This window comes from Theropithecus gelada, chromosome 1 (assembly GCF_003255815.1).
Source record: "Theropithecus gelada isolate Dixy chromosome 1, Tgel_1.0, whole genome shotgun sequence".
Taxonomy (NCBI): Eukaryota; Metazoa; Chordata; class Mammalia; order Primates; family Cercopithecidae; genus Theropithecus; species Theropithecus gelada.
Genome location: NC_037668.1, coordinates 8,792,100 through 8,807,067, shown reverse-complemented (window position 1 = coordinate 8,807,067; position 14,968 = coordinate 8,792,100). Strand labels below are relative to the sequence as shown.

The 14,968-nt window shown below is 47.8% G+C and overlaps 1 protein-coding gene across 2 annotated transcripts in view; it reads left to right on the top strand.

Moving 5' to 3' along the window:
• The window catches only part of IGSF3 (immunoglobulin superfamily member 3), a 93,470-nt gene that overhangs the window by 66,191 nt on the left and 12,311 nt on the right, over nucleotides 1–14,968 (top strand). For both annotated transcript variants that reach the window (XM_025356460.1, XM_025356453.1), the window contains 2 exons: nucleotides 1,400–1,804; nucleotides 12,466–12,876. In XM_025356460.1, the coding sequence (XP_025212245.1) occupies nucleotides 1,400–1,804; nucleotides 12,466–12,876 (816 nt within the window). The remainder of the gene's footprint in view (nucleotides 1–1,399; nucleotides 1,805–12,465; nucleotides 12,877–14,968) is intronic.

The window sequence follows — 14,968 nt, the reverse complement described above, 5'->3', positions numbered from 1 at the left end:
TGGGCCTCTGTGTCGTAAAGTTTTTTAAAGGGTATATAGAGATAGCTTATGAAATCCAAATTGAAGGTCCAGAGTTTTCAGCAAATTGTACCTATTTGCCAACTTAACCTCACCATAGAAAGCCAAAAGATTCATCCTGTGGCCAGTCTTTCACATACAGAGTTTAAAGTACTTTTTTAAAATTTCTATTTTATTTTTTAACAAAATACTTGACAAAATATATCTCATGTGCCAGGTACTATTTGAAATATTTTACAAACACTGATTTATTTAATCTTCACAGGGACTCATTTTACAGATTGGAAAACAGAGGCAGAGAGAAGTTAAGTAACTTGTTTAATGGAAGTTATCAAAGTCTTGGCTGCTGGCTTCAGAGTCTAGGCCTTTAACCCCTGTGTTAGGCTTTCCGTGGGTAGAGCAGCCTGAAAAGGCCCCTGGAATCAGTTACATGTGGTTGGAGACTGACTCTGTCATTGACTTACTAAGTGCTTGATACTGGGCAATCTATCCAACCTCTGTCTGCATCAGTTTCTACATCTGCAGGAAGAGATGATGAGCCTGCCTGTTCCACAGGGTTGTTTTGGGGATTCAGTGAAGCATGATGAGAGCAAAGCAGCTGGCACCATGCTCGCACCTAGATAGTGCTCAATACATACTGGCTACTGTTAGCTTTATGATTGTGATCAATGTATGACTATTAAGCGGTATTTCCAGGCTGAAGGAACTCTGAGGTACTCATATTGAGGAGTCAGTGTTAGGGCTTAGCAGTGCTGCCCATTCAATAAGGAATATTGAGAGACTCACAGCGGCTGAGACTGCAGAACCCTGCATTTAGGACAATTGTCCCACCCCACTGGAGGTCCCCACCCGCTTTGTTCTTGGATTTCATGAGGGACGCGGGAGAGGGACTGGAGGCCAGTTCCATCTGCTTCCCTTCTCAGCACCAGTGCGCTCGGGGACCAGGAAAAGAGGTGTTGGGGCTGTGTGGTTGTGTTTACCTCCTATGCAATGGAGGAAATTGGCTTTGGGCTTTTCTTTTCCTGTCTTCTCATGGAATCTCAAGACTTCTGGGAGCGACCCTGCCTACATGCAGTCAGTCCCCAAGAGGACTGTGGTGTCTAATTCCAGGGGAGGAGCAAATGCACAAGGATCTCATTGGGAAGGGTTAGGCTAGTGCTGCTCAGGGGGAGCTGTGGTGGGCCTCTCTGTGGAGTCTTGGAAACTCTTGGACTGGGCCTCAGCAGGATACTAAAAGCAACACTAGCCTGAGAGTTCAAAAGGGGCCCCGAGAGCCTCTGCTCCACTTTGCTTGCTTTGCCAGCTGCCCCATTGCTGATGTCACGCTGCCCTGAGAAAGCCATGGGCCTCCTCTGGTTGAATCTCTCTGCTCTCTCTCCAGAAATGGGCTTTGCAGTCACAGCCATCTCCCGGACACCGGGAGTGACGTACAGCGACTCCTTTGACTTGCAGTGTATCATCAAACCCCATTACCCTGCCCGGGTTCCCGTGTCGGTGACGTGGAGGTTCCAGCCGGTGGGCACGGTGGAGTTCCATGACTTGGTGACCTTCACCCGGGACGGAGGGGTCCAGTGGGGGGACAGGTCCTCCAGCTTCCGAACCCGAACTGCCATCGAGAAGGCCGAGTCCAGCAACAACGTCCGCCTAAGCATCAGCCGAGCCAGTGACACGGAAGCGGGCAAGTACCAGTGTGTGGCGGAGCTGTGGCGGAAGAACTACAACAACACCTGGACACGGCTGGCGGAGAGGACCTCCAACCTGCTGGAGATCAGGGTGCTGCAGCCAGGTGAGTGCTGCGGACCTGGGGACTGTGTGCCCATGCTGCCTGAGCAGATGTGAGGGGAAAGGAAAGGTGTGCATGGAGCCCTTAGCATCACTTCCCCCTTTCCCAGCTCTTCATTGAGAGACACTGCAAATCAATAGGAAGTTTTAAGAATCATGCAGTGGACACTTGTATTCCCTTTCCTTGAGAGCCAGTTGTCTGACAGCATTTGTTTTCTTCCTCTGTGTGTGTATTTTGTTGTTTTTGAGCCATTGGAGGGAAAGATGTGGACATTGGGATACTTCCCCCGAGTACTTCAACATGTAACTCCTAAGAACCTACCCACCCACTGCACCATTATCGCATGCTTGGGGTTTTACGTTAGTGTACTGCTATCACCTACATTTCCCCAGTTGTCCCAATCATGCCTTTTAGAGTCCCTTTCCCTTTCAAATCAGGATCCAATCAGGGATCACACATCACATTTGTTATCCTGTCTCTTTAGACTCCTTTAATCTAGAACAGTTCCCTAACCCGTGTGTGTGTGTGAAGACATGCACATTTGTGAAATGCACAGGCCAATTGCTTTAAAGAAAGCCCTTTTCTTAACCTCATCTCCTGTAATCCTCATACAACGATGTGGAAGTGGTATCATTGCCTCCTGTTCACAGGCAAGGAAATTCTGAGTAAAGAGGGAGGGTAATGGGCACCTATTGAGCATCTGCTTTATACGAGGCGCTGAAGGTCAATTACTTTATTAGAATTGCACAACCACCCCAGGAAAGATTTAAGTGACTAGCCTAAGGTCATGTACCCAGTGAATGGTGGAGCCAGGATTTGAACCCCGGTTGAGTTTCTCCCACAATGTTGCCTGCACCCAGGCCCCGTCCAGTTGTATGGGCCCTGAATTTGAGCTCCTTTCTCTATGGAGGCTGAGTCTGTCTAAAAGCAGATCATGAGGGTGCATCAATTTGGGGAGCATTAGTCAGTGGGGATTTCTGCAAACACTCTCACCTTCATCAGGCTCTTCTGCTGACATGTGGGAGGAGTTAAGTACATGTAGCTCTTATGGTTTTCCTCTGTCTGTCCTTGTCTCCCGCCAGGTTAGAAGCTGGTGGAGGGTGGAGCCCGGGCGGTTGGCTCCTGTGTTCCTTCCCTTGCCCAGCCCATGCCTCGGCTAGAACAGGCACCTGTGCAGGCAAGGGTGAGGGTTTGACTTTGCAAAGATGGCTGGAACGCCTTGCCAAAAGGATTTTTCTGCCCACTGACAGCCACGGTTAGTGCCAGACCTGGTCTGCTAGACTACTTCAGGTAGCCAAGTGTTGTTTTCAGCAATGTGAGGTTAAATAATGGTCACCTTTGGGTTTCTCCTTCACCTCGTCTAACCCCATAACAGAGTTCTGTTCTGTACCAGATTTTGGAACAAGTGAGTGGTATAAATGATGAGACTGTTCCCTTGGCCAGTGAGAGCCTAAACTTGGGGACGCTTGGGGAAGAGGCTGTTTTGCTTAAGTGGATTTTCAGGTTAATGGAAGGTTAAGCAGAGACGCCATTTTATGTGAACCCTTGTTGTGGAAAATGTCGAGGTACCCACTTGCCTGCATTATTGAGTGGTACATTAGGATTGTAATTGCACCTTTTTTTTTGGTCCCCTCTGGCTCTTAAGGTCAGTTTTCTGAGCAGTAGTGCCCGTCACATGGTTCTGCAGCTGTAGAAGGTAGAGGAGATGCTGTCCCCAAGACCTTGTCTGACATTGCCTTTTTGAATACATCCCTCGTATTTGCCTGTTTCTGGTACTACTTGGAATCTAAGACTGGAGTGCCTAAGAGAAGAATCCAGAATTAATTCATTGAAGGTTCTAATTATTTAATGTATGGTGTTACTAAAGGCACACAGGAAAAAATATGTATGAAGTACCTCTTGGATGCCAGGTTTGTGCCTAGTGCTTTACTCATGTTTTCTTTTTAAATTTATCCCACAACCTAATAACATAGGTGTTTGTATCTCTATTTTGCTAATGAGGAAACCAAGACTTAAAGTGGTTGGGAATCTTGATGGAGGCAAGCCAGCTGGTTAAGTGGCAAAACAGATTTGAGCTGAGATTGGAGCCCAGGTCTCTCTGACTTCTGTAGAGCAAACGTTTTCCTTTATACCATAATTGCCTCCCTGGTAGATAAAATAGCTGGAGGGTTGGGAGACCCTGGATCTGCTCTGAGGACGTCTTTCGGGTGTCTTGAGTTGGTTTCTGTTGTGTTTTCACTGTAAAGTGAGAATGAACAGTGGTTGGCAGAGGGGACTTAAGAGTATCACCGTACTTGTGCTGTTATGAGGCCTTTACTTAAAGGTGCACAGTAATATACTTTTATGGCCCTTTGGAGGCTAGGAAGAGCAAAGGTGGGTGCTTGAGGCCGTGCAGGACTCCCAGAGGGCGGCTGAGGCACCAGGAGAGTGCATCCCCTTAAGTGTTACTGTCTCTCCTCTGTTAAATATTTATGTGTTTAGCACTTAATATTTTCCAGAGAGCTTCATATGAGTTTTTACTCTTTTTCCTATCAACTTTGGTGCTGGTGCATTCATTTTGGGGAAATAGAAGTGGAAAAATACATGAGAGCTGACTGTGTGCTGGGGACTATTGGACACTTGGTGTATATTATCTCACTTAATCTTCACTGCAACCCTGGGAGGAACATATTGCTTTCCCATTTTACAAATGAAGTAACAGAGGCTCTGAGAGGTTCTCACTTGCTCAAATTAAACACCTAGTGAGTAAGGGGGGAAGTTGGGATTTGAATCCAGGTGTGCCTTGTTAAAAAGTAATTGAGGTAGGGAGACTTTGACCTTTCTAAAGGCTGTGTAATCAGAGATTACTCTTTCTGCATTCAGTGAATGGTGTCCTTCACAGAAGAATTTTCTCCTTGTAGATTGATGATGTGGAGGACTTATGGCACTAGTGTTACTGGTAGTAACAACAGTAGCAGCTAATTTTCACTGAGCATTTCTTGTAAACCAGTGTGAATGCTTTACACATAATAACTTAGTTCCTCCTTCCTTAATCCATGCAGTGCTGTGAGGGGGACCGTTTTACCCAGCTTCACGGATGAGGACACTGACACAGAAGTTACATAAATTGCCCAGTGTGCCATAGGAAGTGGCAGAGCCAGGATTCAAGTCCAGACAGGCAGTCTGGCTCCAGAGTCCAAGTTCCTAATTTTATTATTGTATGTTCTAGACAAGTGTTTTTCTTCTCAAGAATCCTCTTTGGTACCGTATACTTGTATTTAATGTTTCCTCTCTCTGGTTAACCACCCCTGATTTCCTAATCCCCTTTAGCAAATCCTTAAATTTGTTTTTTTGGAAGTTGGGGTCATAAGACACTCGTGGAGGTTCCTCAAGACAGTTTGCTGATGGTGTAAAAGTTTTATCTTGTGCCTCTTTTAACTCCTGATTCTTCCAGCTTCTGCCACAAGGTGGCTCTAAGACTTGGGGATACTAGAGCTCAGAACCAGCGCTGTCCTCTCTTCCGTTGCTCTCCCTGCATACCTTGCCCCTCAAAACCTAGATTCTTAGCCCTGCTCTGGTGTCTTCCATAGAAATGTCCCCTGCTACCCCTGTTTTAAAGAATATTGTGTTGAATATTCTTATTCCGTCGGAATGAAATAGGAATCCAGGGACTGTTGACTCACGCTGGTCCATTTACCATCAGCCTTCCACTGCTGTGAGATCACTTATCGCAGCAATCTACTTTGTGGTCTGTGCCCCAGACTCGTCCCTGATGGAGCCACCTGCTAATCCTGCCCCTGTATCAGTATTCATCAGAATCTCTGGTTGGATGGCACAGTTGACTTGTTGTGGATGTGTTATTTGACCATTCCCTGTGCGTGCTTCCTGTTGCAAATGCACATCCCCAACAGAATCTTCAAGGAATGCTGTCACTCTCACGTTGCTGTTGTTCTAGCTTAGTCTGATCCCCATTGATCACGTAGTGTGACCCCTCCAGGGGCGCTTAGGCAAGACTTTCAGCCAGTTCACATATTTGATTGTTAGCTCTTAATCAGTTCTTTTCTCTTTTAATTGTGAAGCATAATTGCCTTGCTTCCTTCTGATTTTCTTTAGCTCAAAACACCCACCAATTACACATCCCTAAATACAGAAGCAGTAAGGGAAATGTCAGCACTCATTTTCCAAATGTTTACGACAATATCTTGGTTTGGCTATTAAATATTGTACATTAAAATTGACAAAGCCATAAACAAGCTTCCAGGAGGACAGCCTCCGGTGGTGGAAAGCCGACTTGTCAGAGGGTGTATTCTGCTGGGATTTTACTGATGGGCAGTCAGGATGAATATTTAATACTCTCTGGATGTTGCCAAATCGGTTTTCTTCTATTTCTTATTGCTGACCTGGCAGATTGGGATAGCAGAGGGCTTTTCTTTGACTTCCCTGAGTCCAGAGCATGTGAACACTGGCTCTCCTTGTTGCATTCTGATGGGTGACTGGCTGTCCCATCCCTCAGAGGACTGGCCTCTACCTTCTTTCAGGGGAGTCTGGGGTTCTCCTTCTTCCATCCCAGGTGGCTTCTACCTGTTGTCTGTGCCAAGATAGAATGGGCATGAGTGCAAGAGCCCTAAGAGGAGTGCCCAGCCCCTCCCCAATGCCTCAGGCCTGTTGTCATAGTAACACCGGGGCACTTGATTTTGGCATCAACGAGCCAGGGTCACTGCCCTGCCTGCAGACAGGTAAGGCAGGGTAGGGCGCATCTGGGTTACCTTCATTAGCTCTTTCCACCTGCAGACTCTTGCCACTTTCCCCTTGCCCCTCCCTCCCTGTCTCTCTGCATGCATGTTTGAGCACCTACTAAGTGCCAGGTTGCCATGCTGGTGAGGCTGCAGAGATGGGTGTGTCACGTTCCTGTCTTGCGGGCTCTGTGGGAGGCAGCAGGCCTACGGACAGAGGAGAGCAGAAAAGCATTACAGGTGTGGAGGCAGAGCTAGCACAGGGCAGGGGTAGGGGCCGGAGGTGTGAGGAGGGAGTCGGGTAGGGGTGAGGGCAGTAGGTTGGGAAGGAGGAGTGCAGCATTTCGGGCTCAGAGAAGAGTGTGAATACAGTCACAGAGGGTGGGAGCACATGCTTATTTTGAGATGACTAAAGCATGGGGTCTGGGAGGGGTTCACCCCTAGGCAAGCTGGCAGGGATCAAGAAGTCCATTTTGTACGCGGGAGCATGGGGTGAGGGTGGGCATATGTAATAGCTAAAAGCAAGGACAGACCAGACAGCCTGGGTTTGAATTCCAGCTCTACCACTGAGCCAGCTGTGTGACTGTGGGCAAGCGTCTTTATAAAATTGGGAATAATATTTATTTCATAGGATTGGTGAGGACCAAATAGTTAATATTTATAAAGTGCTAGCATAGTGCTGAGCACATAGGACCAGATGAAAGTTTGCTAAATAAATAAGAATATCCTAAACTCAGAAATAGGACTTTAGCTCATACTCAGATCATATACTCCATTTTTGTAATAATTTATATTCCCTTTACCCAGAAATGAAATTAATATACAATATAACATTCCTAATCATATCATCTTTAAAATTTGCTATACTCTCCTAGTTGTGGGATAAAGAAAGTTTCTTTAAAAAAGTAGTTCATAGTAAAATAATGTGTTTCAATGTGTAAATGCTCAGGACAGCTATGCTGGGGGCACAGTCACAGTCAACGCTGCCTCTAAATGCACACTGACAGTCACTGTATCAGACTTGGCACCCCGAGCAGGACTGCCATCCCGACAGGGTTTCCGAAGTCCTGAGTAAGTCTTGCTACAATTCTGAACAAAACAAAGGAAAATCTTCTCTTGACTGACCTGGCACATATTAAAACTATGCAAAATAAAAGTATTATGATGATAGTAAAATGAATGTAGGTTCTAGACTCAGAGGCATAAGTTTTGCCATATGAATGTCATTCGAAAGTCACACAGGACACGAGGCAGAGTTTTGTTGCATGGAGTTGTCCCAGATAGGATTTTACATCTTCAATGGCTTTATTCCATTGAATATATACCCCTCCCCAAATCAATATGGCAACCAGAGACCTGCTTGCGATTAGCTGCTTTATTGAGAACTGCTGTCACGGGCTGTGGGGTGGGCAGCCGTGGGCAGTAGCATGCCCTGCTTGCCATTTAGGAAAATCCCCTGACTGTGGTTAGGCTGAGAGGGAGGGATGCAGGCCAATTATAAGAGTATGAGAAAGAGATCACTGGGGCCCAAATAGGGAATGGTCATGTGGAGAGAGCAGAGAGCCAAGGGGTGTTAAGGACAGAGGGACTCAGGGGTAGTAACAGTTTGACTGGCAGGCAGCTATGCCACTGGCTTCCCAGGCAGCTCACCCTGCATTCTCTCCTTGTCTCTCGTCTGACTTGCTTCCCTCCACTTGAAACATGTCTCCTGCCACAGCCACTGCCTCTATCTCTGGCATTACTGTCTTCTTTCATAAAGAGCAGTGTCTTCCTCCACACCACTGCACAGAACCCGCTCTCTTCAGACTTACCGGCAACCACCTCAGCAGCACCGCTGTGGCTTCTCAAACTTGAGTGTGCATCAGAATGGACTGGAGGGCTCATAAGACTGCAGGTTGCTGAGCCTCACCTGCAGTTTTTCTGACTTAGCAGGGGCCGGCAGATTCCCAGGTGATGCTGATCTGCAGATCCATGGCGTGCACCCTGAGGGCCACAGGTGGTCAGGATGAAGTGCAAGCTCCAGGCCCTTTGCAGTGTGGCCGAAGCTTACCTTTCTAACCTCATCCACTGCACCTGAGCACGTGCTCCTCCCTGAATAGACTGCACAGGGTAATTGTCTTCTTTCCTCACTTGTGCTCTCTCTTTGACGTGCCCTTTCACTCTCCTTCTCTGCTTGTTTCACAGGGCCTAGCTCAGAGGCCACATACCTTTCGAAATGTTCTCTCTTCTATCAAAATCAGAATTGCCTCTCCTTTGAAAAAAGTAACCACATTTATTCAACCATTCATTGATTAGTTTAACAATGATTGGGTCAGAGTCCCTGCCCTGAATATGCTTAGAATTTCATAAGAGAAGACTGTTGAAAAATTACCTTCGTTGTAAGGCAGCAGTAACAGAGCTATAGTGGAGCGTAAGGGAATCCTTTATTGAAGACTTAAATGAGTTTTGAGTGAGAAGAGCACGCACAGAGTGGAATCCGAAGGGAGGGTAGGCTGGCTGAGAAAGCTGCTGCTGGTCTCCGCTACGGAGTTCTTCCCTCTTCCTGATGTCTCACCTTGAAACCACTCTATCCTGGCTTGTAACAAACACAACAGCCTCTCCTACAATGCAAAACACAGATCTTATCAAGTTTTAATCAGAAGCCTGGGAAGGAAACTCTCCAGTTGCCGAAAGAAAGGGCCATTCCCTTAAACAGGGCCCGGCCCCTGGGGGCTGCTGTGAACTCGGCTGCTGGCGTGAGCTGGAGCGGCTCTCTCTTCCTGTCTCTTGCTGGATTCTTTCTTCCTCCTGCCAATTCGCTGTTGGGGGTTAACCAAGCCTTAGTCTTTTCTTTCACGTCTGCATTTATGGCCTCTCAAAGTCCATTCACTCACATGGCCAAGTCCAGGGTTTCTCAGGTTTGAAGCTACGTGTGAATCACCTGGGGATCTTGTTAAAGTGCAGATTCTGATTTACTGGGTCTGGGGTGGGGCCTGAGAGTCTGCATTTCTAACAAGCTCCCAGTGCTGCTGATCCAAGAACAGCACTTTGAACAGGAAGATTGCCACTTATGCTTGACAACTCCCAATCTAAGTGTTGAACTTTGAACTTGGGACAAGGCACAGAAAACAAAAAGGAATGAGAATAGCTAAAATTCACTGGGTGTTTGTTGTATACCAGGTTCTGTGCTAAACTCCTTTTATAGACAATTGCTTTTAGTCTGCACAAAACTCCTAATGGAGATAGAGACATATTGTTCTTATTTTGAAGATGAAAACACCTGTGGTCTCTGAGCGGGCAGGGCTCTCCTAGCCCTGCGGAGGAAGGTGGTGCACTCAAGCTGTACACCGCCCAGGGCAGGGCTGTGGCAGGACATGGGAGGGATCCTTAATTGTATGTGGAGATTCCAGTCTCCCCCGTGCCTCAGGAAAGGTCCTACCTGCCCTGGAGATGTGGGAGGAAATCCAGAGCATAGAACAGGAGCTGACCCCTTGCCCACCTGTCAGACATGCACCAAATTTTAAAAATGCCTCTCTTTCAAGCTTCTCAACACTTCACAATATTTTGACATGGGAAGAAAAAAAAATGGAAATGCTTTGAAACATTTCTCTTCCTTGGATTCTTGTTCTCAGACCATGTGACTGAATAGAAGTTTCGTCATAGGATTCCAGTTTAACATATGCAGTTACTATAGCAATTGAGGTTTCCTTAGTAACAGTTGCAAAAATAATCTGGCCGCAATTAATAATACATTTTAAAGCTCTTTCTACTCCATTGCTGAACAACCCAGTTTTTTTGGCGAAGAACCAGATAATTCAGGTGGTGTCATTTGCACTGATATAGATATCATTTGCATGCGGTGAATTGGGTTGGAAAGGAATGAAAAGGGAGCCGGTTGTTTCAAGTATTATATGAATCCAATCTGAAAAGTCGACTGGCAAGCGAATGGGAATCTAGTTTCCAGAGCTTGGGAGCTTAATGGTAAACCCTGTCCTGGATTCCTAATGTGCCCTAGAGGGCTTCCTGTGTTTGAAGAAGGAGAAGGCAGAAGATTGGACTTGCTAACAAAAAAGATGAACCCGGGAGGGTGGGGCTGTGGCACACAGGATTTCTCTCTAAATGGTGCCTGGTGTGTTCTTGATGGTGTGAGAAGGTCTGTGGGTTTGTGAATTCAACAGGTCTTCCTGGAGAGAATCTGATTCACCGCTGGGAGATGCTCCTCAGTGCTGCTCAGTCATGGCATTGGGAATTGGACTCTGCCACACCTTGGCTTGCTAAATCCTTCCATCCATTCAGAACATTTGTCTCTGTTATGGGGAGACCAAGTGGCAGTCTGTGGCTTTCACAAGTTTTGATTTCGTGATGCATGGGACTCAACCCTTGATGCTGCCAAACCAAGCTTACGCAAGCTGGCAGGCCAGGGTCATGACCAGTGGGCTGGGTCCTGGGTCTAGATGCAGTTCCCTGGGTTGAGCTGGACTAAAGAAACAGAGTCTGACCAGCAAAGTGCTGGAGCCTGGCCAGGCATCCCTCCCCTGCCCCTGCCCTCCACACAAGTTCAGCTGGAGGAGGCCCAGGTTGCCGTACCTGGGTGGAATCTGCACCCTGCCCCTGCTTTCTTTCTCAGCTGGGAAGTGGTTTGGTCCCTGTGGCCGAAAAACAGTGTGAAGAGAGTGGTGGAGGTGGAACAATGCTTGTACTATTAGTTCCTTAAGAGGAACTTAGAATTTTTTATTTTTTTATTTTTTTTCATTTTTAGTAGCGGGAGAGGGTGGGTGGGTGGGGGAACGCAGAGCCGAATGGGGTGGGTAAGATCTCAAATCACCTTCCTAAGATGGATTTCATTACACCTTGGCTTCTTGCCACTAGCTGCTGGGGAGGCGCTCCACAGGCTGCCCTCTTGTCTGTTTTTGGAGTGAGACAGTGAGGAGGAGGGAGGACTACAGTTGGCTTTGCCTTGTCCCATGGTTTGCTGTCTTCTTGGCCTTCTCTCTCACTCCCGCAGAGGAAGCCCCCTCCCGCCCAGCATCCTCTATTTACCTGTTGCTATGTTTCTCCAATGCGTTCTCATTCGCTCACCCACTCATTCACCTATTTCAGCAAGCACTGATTGAATGCTTTCCTGGACCAGGCGCTGTGCTAGACTCTGGGGCTGCATCGATGAGAATGTCCACTAGGCAGTCCACCCCATGAGGGCTGGGACTCCGGCTTACTCTTCAGGGCATCCCCAGCACTTGGCATCCTGTGGGAAACCGAGTGGGCCTCTGTAAATACTGGCTGATTGAGTGGAAAGAGCCTGATCCCTGCCCTGGGGGAGCTCACCATCTAGGATATGGGAGAGAGATATGAGGACACACAGCCCAGAGATATATAGAGGGTGCTGAGGAAGGGTATCGAGCCCAGGGGGACGGGAGTGAGGGGTAAGTGGAGAGAAGGGTCAGGGTGGGAGGTGGCAGAAGGAGACAGGCAGAGAGGACAGCAAGGCAAAGGCCAGCGCTCAGGGGAAACTGCACCAGGTGCGTGTGCCTGTGGAGGGTGCTTGAGGGTGAGTCGTGAGAGATGAGTCAGGACACTTGGGTGAAGGCCAGATCCTGAAGGGACTTTGTGCTGTGAAAAGGAATTGTTTCTCTCTAGCCCTTAGGTAGGTAGTTCGGAGCCATTAAACTTTTCAAGCAGAGACCTGATATAGCTAGATTTGTATTTCAGCGGGATCACCCCAGGAGGCCCTGTGATGGTGGGCTGTGCAGGCAGCGGAGAGGGGAGAGATGGTGAAGGCCTAAACCAGGGGTATGGCAAGGAGGAGATGGGGAAGGATGTTTAGGGGTGGCCTAGGCTCCGTGCTGCCTTCCGCACACTGAAGCCAGTCGGTGTTAAATCCCCCAGGAACTGTGCTGGAGGAAACCCGGCCTGGAGGTGGATGGGCCATGTTTCTGGGAGTGTGTGGCGATTCCTCTGTTCCTCTTTCCTTTGCAGTGACAAAGCTGCAGGTGAGCAAATCAAAGAGGACCCTCACCCTGGTGGAAAACAGGCCCATTCAGTTGAACTGCTCAGTCAAGTCTCAGACCAGCCAGAACTCCCACTTTGCGGTGCTCTGGTACGTCCACAAGCCCTCGGATGCTGACGGCAAGCTCATCCTGAAGACCACCCACAACTCCGCCTTCGAATACGGCACTTACGCCGAGGAGGAGGGCCTGAGAGCCAGGCTCCAGTTTGAGAGGCATGTGTCGGGGGGTCTGTTCAGCCTCACGGTCCAGAGAGCCGAGGTCAGCGACAGCGGCAGCTACTACTGCCACGTGGAGGAGTGGCTGCTGAGCCCCAACTACGCCTGGTACAAGCTGGCAGAGGAAGTTTCTGGGCGCACAGAAGTCACTGTGAAACAGCCAGGTAAGGCCGCATGGCACGGCTGTCCTGGGCCAGTGGGTTTAGTGCAGAGACTGCCTGGGGGTGGGTGGGGCTCTATGGGGCTGGTGTGGAGAGACTCTCTGCAAGGTGCATGCTGGTTGTGGTTGCAGGTACACAGACCATCGCCCTAGCACACTGCAACCCCATCCATTTTACCTGCAGTGGGTTCTGATGCTGTTGGCAGACTCATGGAAACATCCTTGACTCTGCTTCTGTGAACACCATCTTCACCAAGGAGCAGGGCGGCTGTGGTTAGCAAAATGTGGCAAGGCAGGGTTCATGGCAGCTCCTGAATCTCCTTCTGGGTTTGCAGTTTGCACCCTGAATCTTGGGCTGGCACCAGCTTCACACCCAGAGTTCCTACCTAGAAGGCATTTTCTGGTTTTATGCATCTGTATCCCCCTTCTTCCTTAGCTCCCAGCCCAGCCCAGACAAGCCCTTCCTATCTCCAAACTGAATCATTCCTCCTCTGGCCCTTTGACCCCGTGGTGTAGCCCTTATTCCTCTGCCTCACAGGTGGCACTAAACCTCTGCCAGAATGCTTCCAGAGAGGGAGAGTTACTCACTCCGCAAGCCTCAGTTCCACTTTTGGGCAGCTCTGATTGTTAAAAAGTTCACCGTCCCGTAATTTCCCATTTTAGATCTGCCTCTGGAACAACCGAAGAGAGGTCTGGGTCATTTCCTTTCAAATACATGAAGTGTAGGCCCCTCTCCGTCTCCCCTTCTCTGTTAAAGATCTCTAGTTCTTTCAACTTCTTCTCACATAGTGGAGCCTTAAGGGCCTCTCCATCCCTCATTCTCACATCCCTACAATTTGTTGTTGTCGCTGCCTATCCTTCCTGATGGGCCATGGGAGGTGCTGTGTTACCACTCAGAGTCTCATCTCCATGCTTTTGCTTGTGCTGCCCTCATTGTCTGGAATGTGTTTCTCCTGCTGCTTCTCCCTTGTCTTCACCTCATCCCTAAGACTTCATCCAGCACCACCTCCAAGAAGCCTACCCTGATTTCTCCTATACCAATAGGGGTCCCTTCTAAAATACGGAGTCTAATAATGGTTTGCATTTCTTCTATACTACACTGTAAGCATGTTGAGGACAGGGCTCTATCTTATATCTTCAGCCACTGGCATGGTACTTTTAGTAAATATTGGTTGAATAAGGAATAAATGGTTGCTTTCCTTGAACACCTTAAGGCCTTTGTACTTACTGTTCTCTTAGCCTGGAACATGTTGGCCATAGATATTCATTTGTCTTGCGCTTCTGTGAAGGGGGATTCCTAGCTCATTTTAACTTAAATGTAGCCCCCTTGTCACTCTAGATTTCCTTTCCCCGGCCCTTTCACAACACATATCACCACCTGACATTCTGTTAATTTACTTATTCATATATAAGTAATTATGAAGTATTTACTTATAATTGATTTATCGGTTACTATGTTTTATTATTTTTTTACTGGAATGTATATATATACACATTTGTTTTCTATCTCTTCTACTAGAATTGAAGCCTCCTGAGTAAGCCTAGGGACTTGGTTTTCTTCACTATTACTTGTCTCCTAAGGAGGTCTATTCAGTAAGCCAGTGGAACTCGATACCAGACTCCAGATGTGGCCTGTCCCCTGCTGAATGCAGTGGGTCTGTTCCCCTCCTTTGCCTGAGGATATGATATTTCCAGAGATTCTCACTGACCTCACAGTGGCATTTTCTGCTAACCTCTGCTGGTGCGTTAAACAGGAAGCTCTGGTCTGAAGTGATTCCCGTTGGCATTTTCGGTGACCTATGTCCTGACTTCAGGCCAGTCCCTGGGGCTTTTGAAAATGGAAGGTTGTCATTAGGCCCACCAGTGTTCTTTTGGTTCCTATTTTTGATCTGTTTTCAGTTCTGATTATTTTCTCTACTGAAAGAACATGAGCACCCCCACCACTCTGCATTTCCGTTCTAGTCATCATCATTTTTTCCTTTCCTCATTTGTACTGGAACCAAGAGATTCTTGGAGGATCCTAAATTTATTGAGGAGAGTTCCCTCTCTGAGACTACAGTCAAGCTAAGTGGGATAGTGCGGAAGGACTAGTAGGA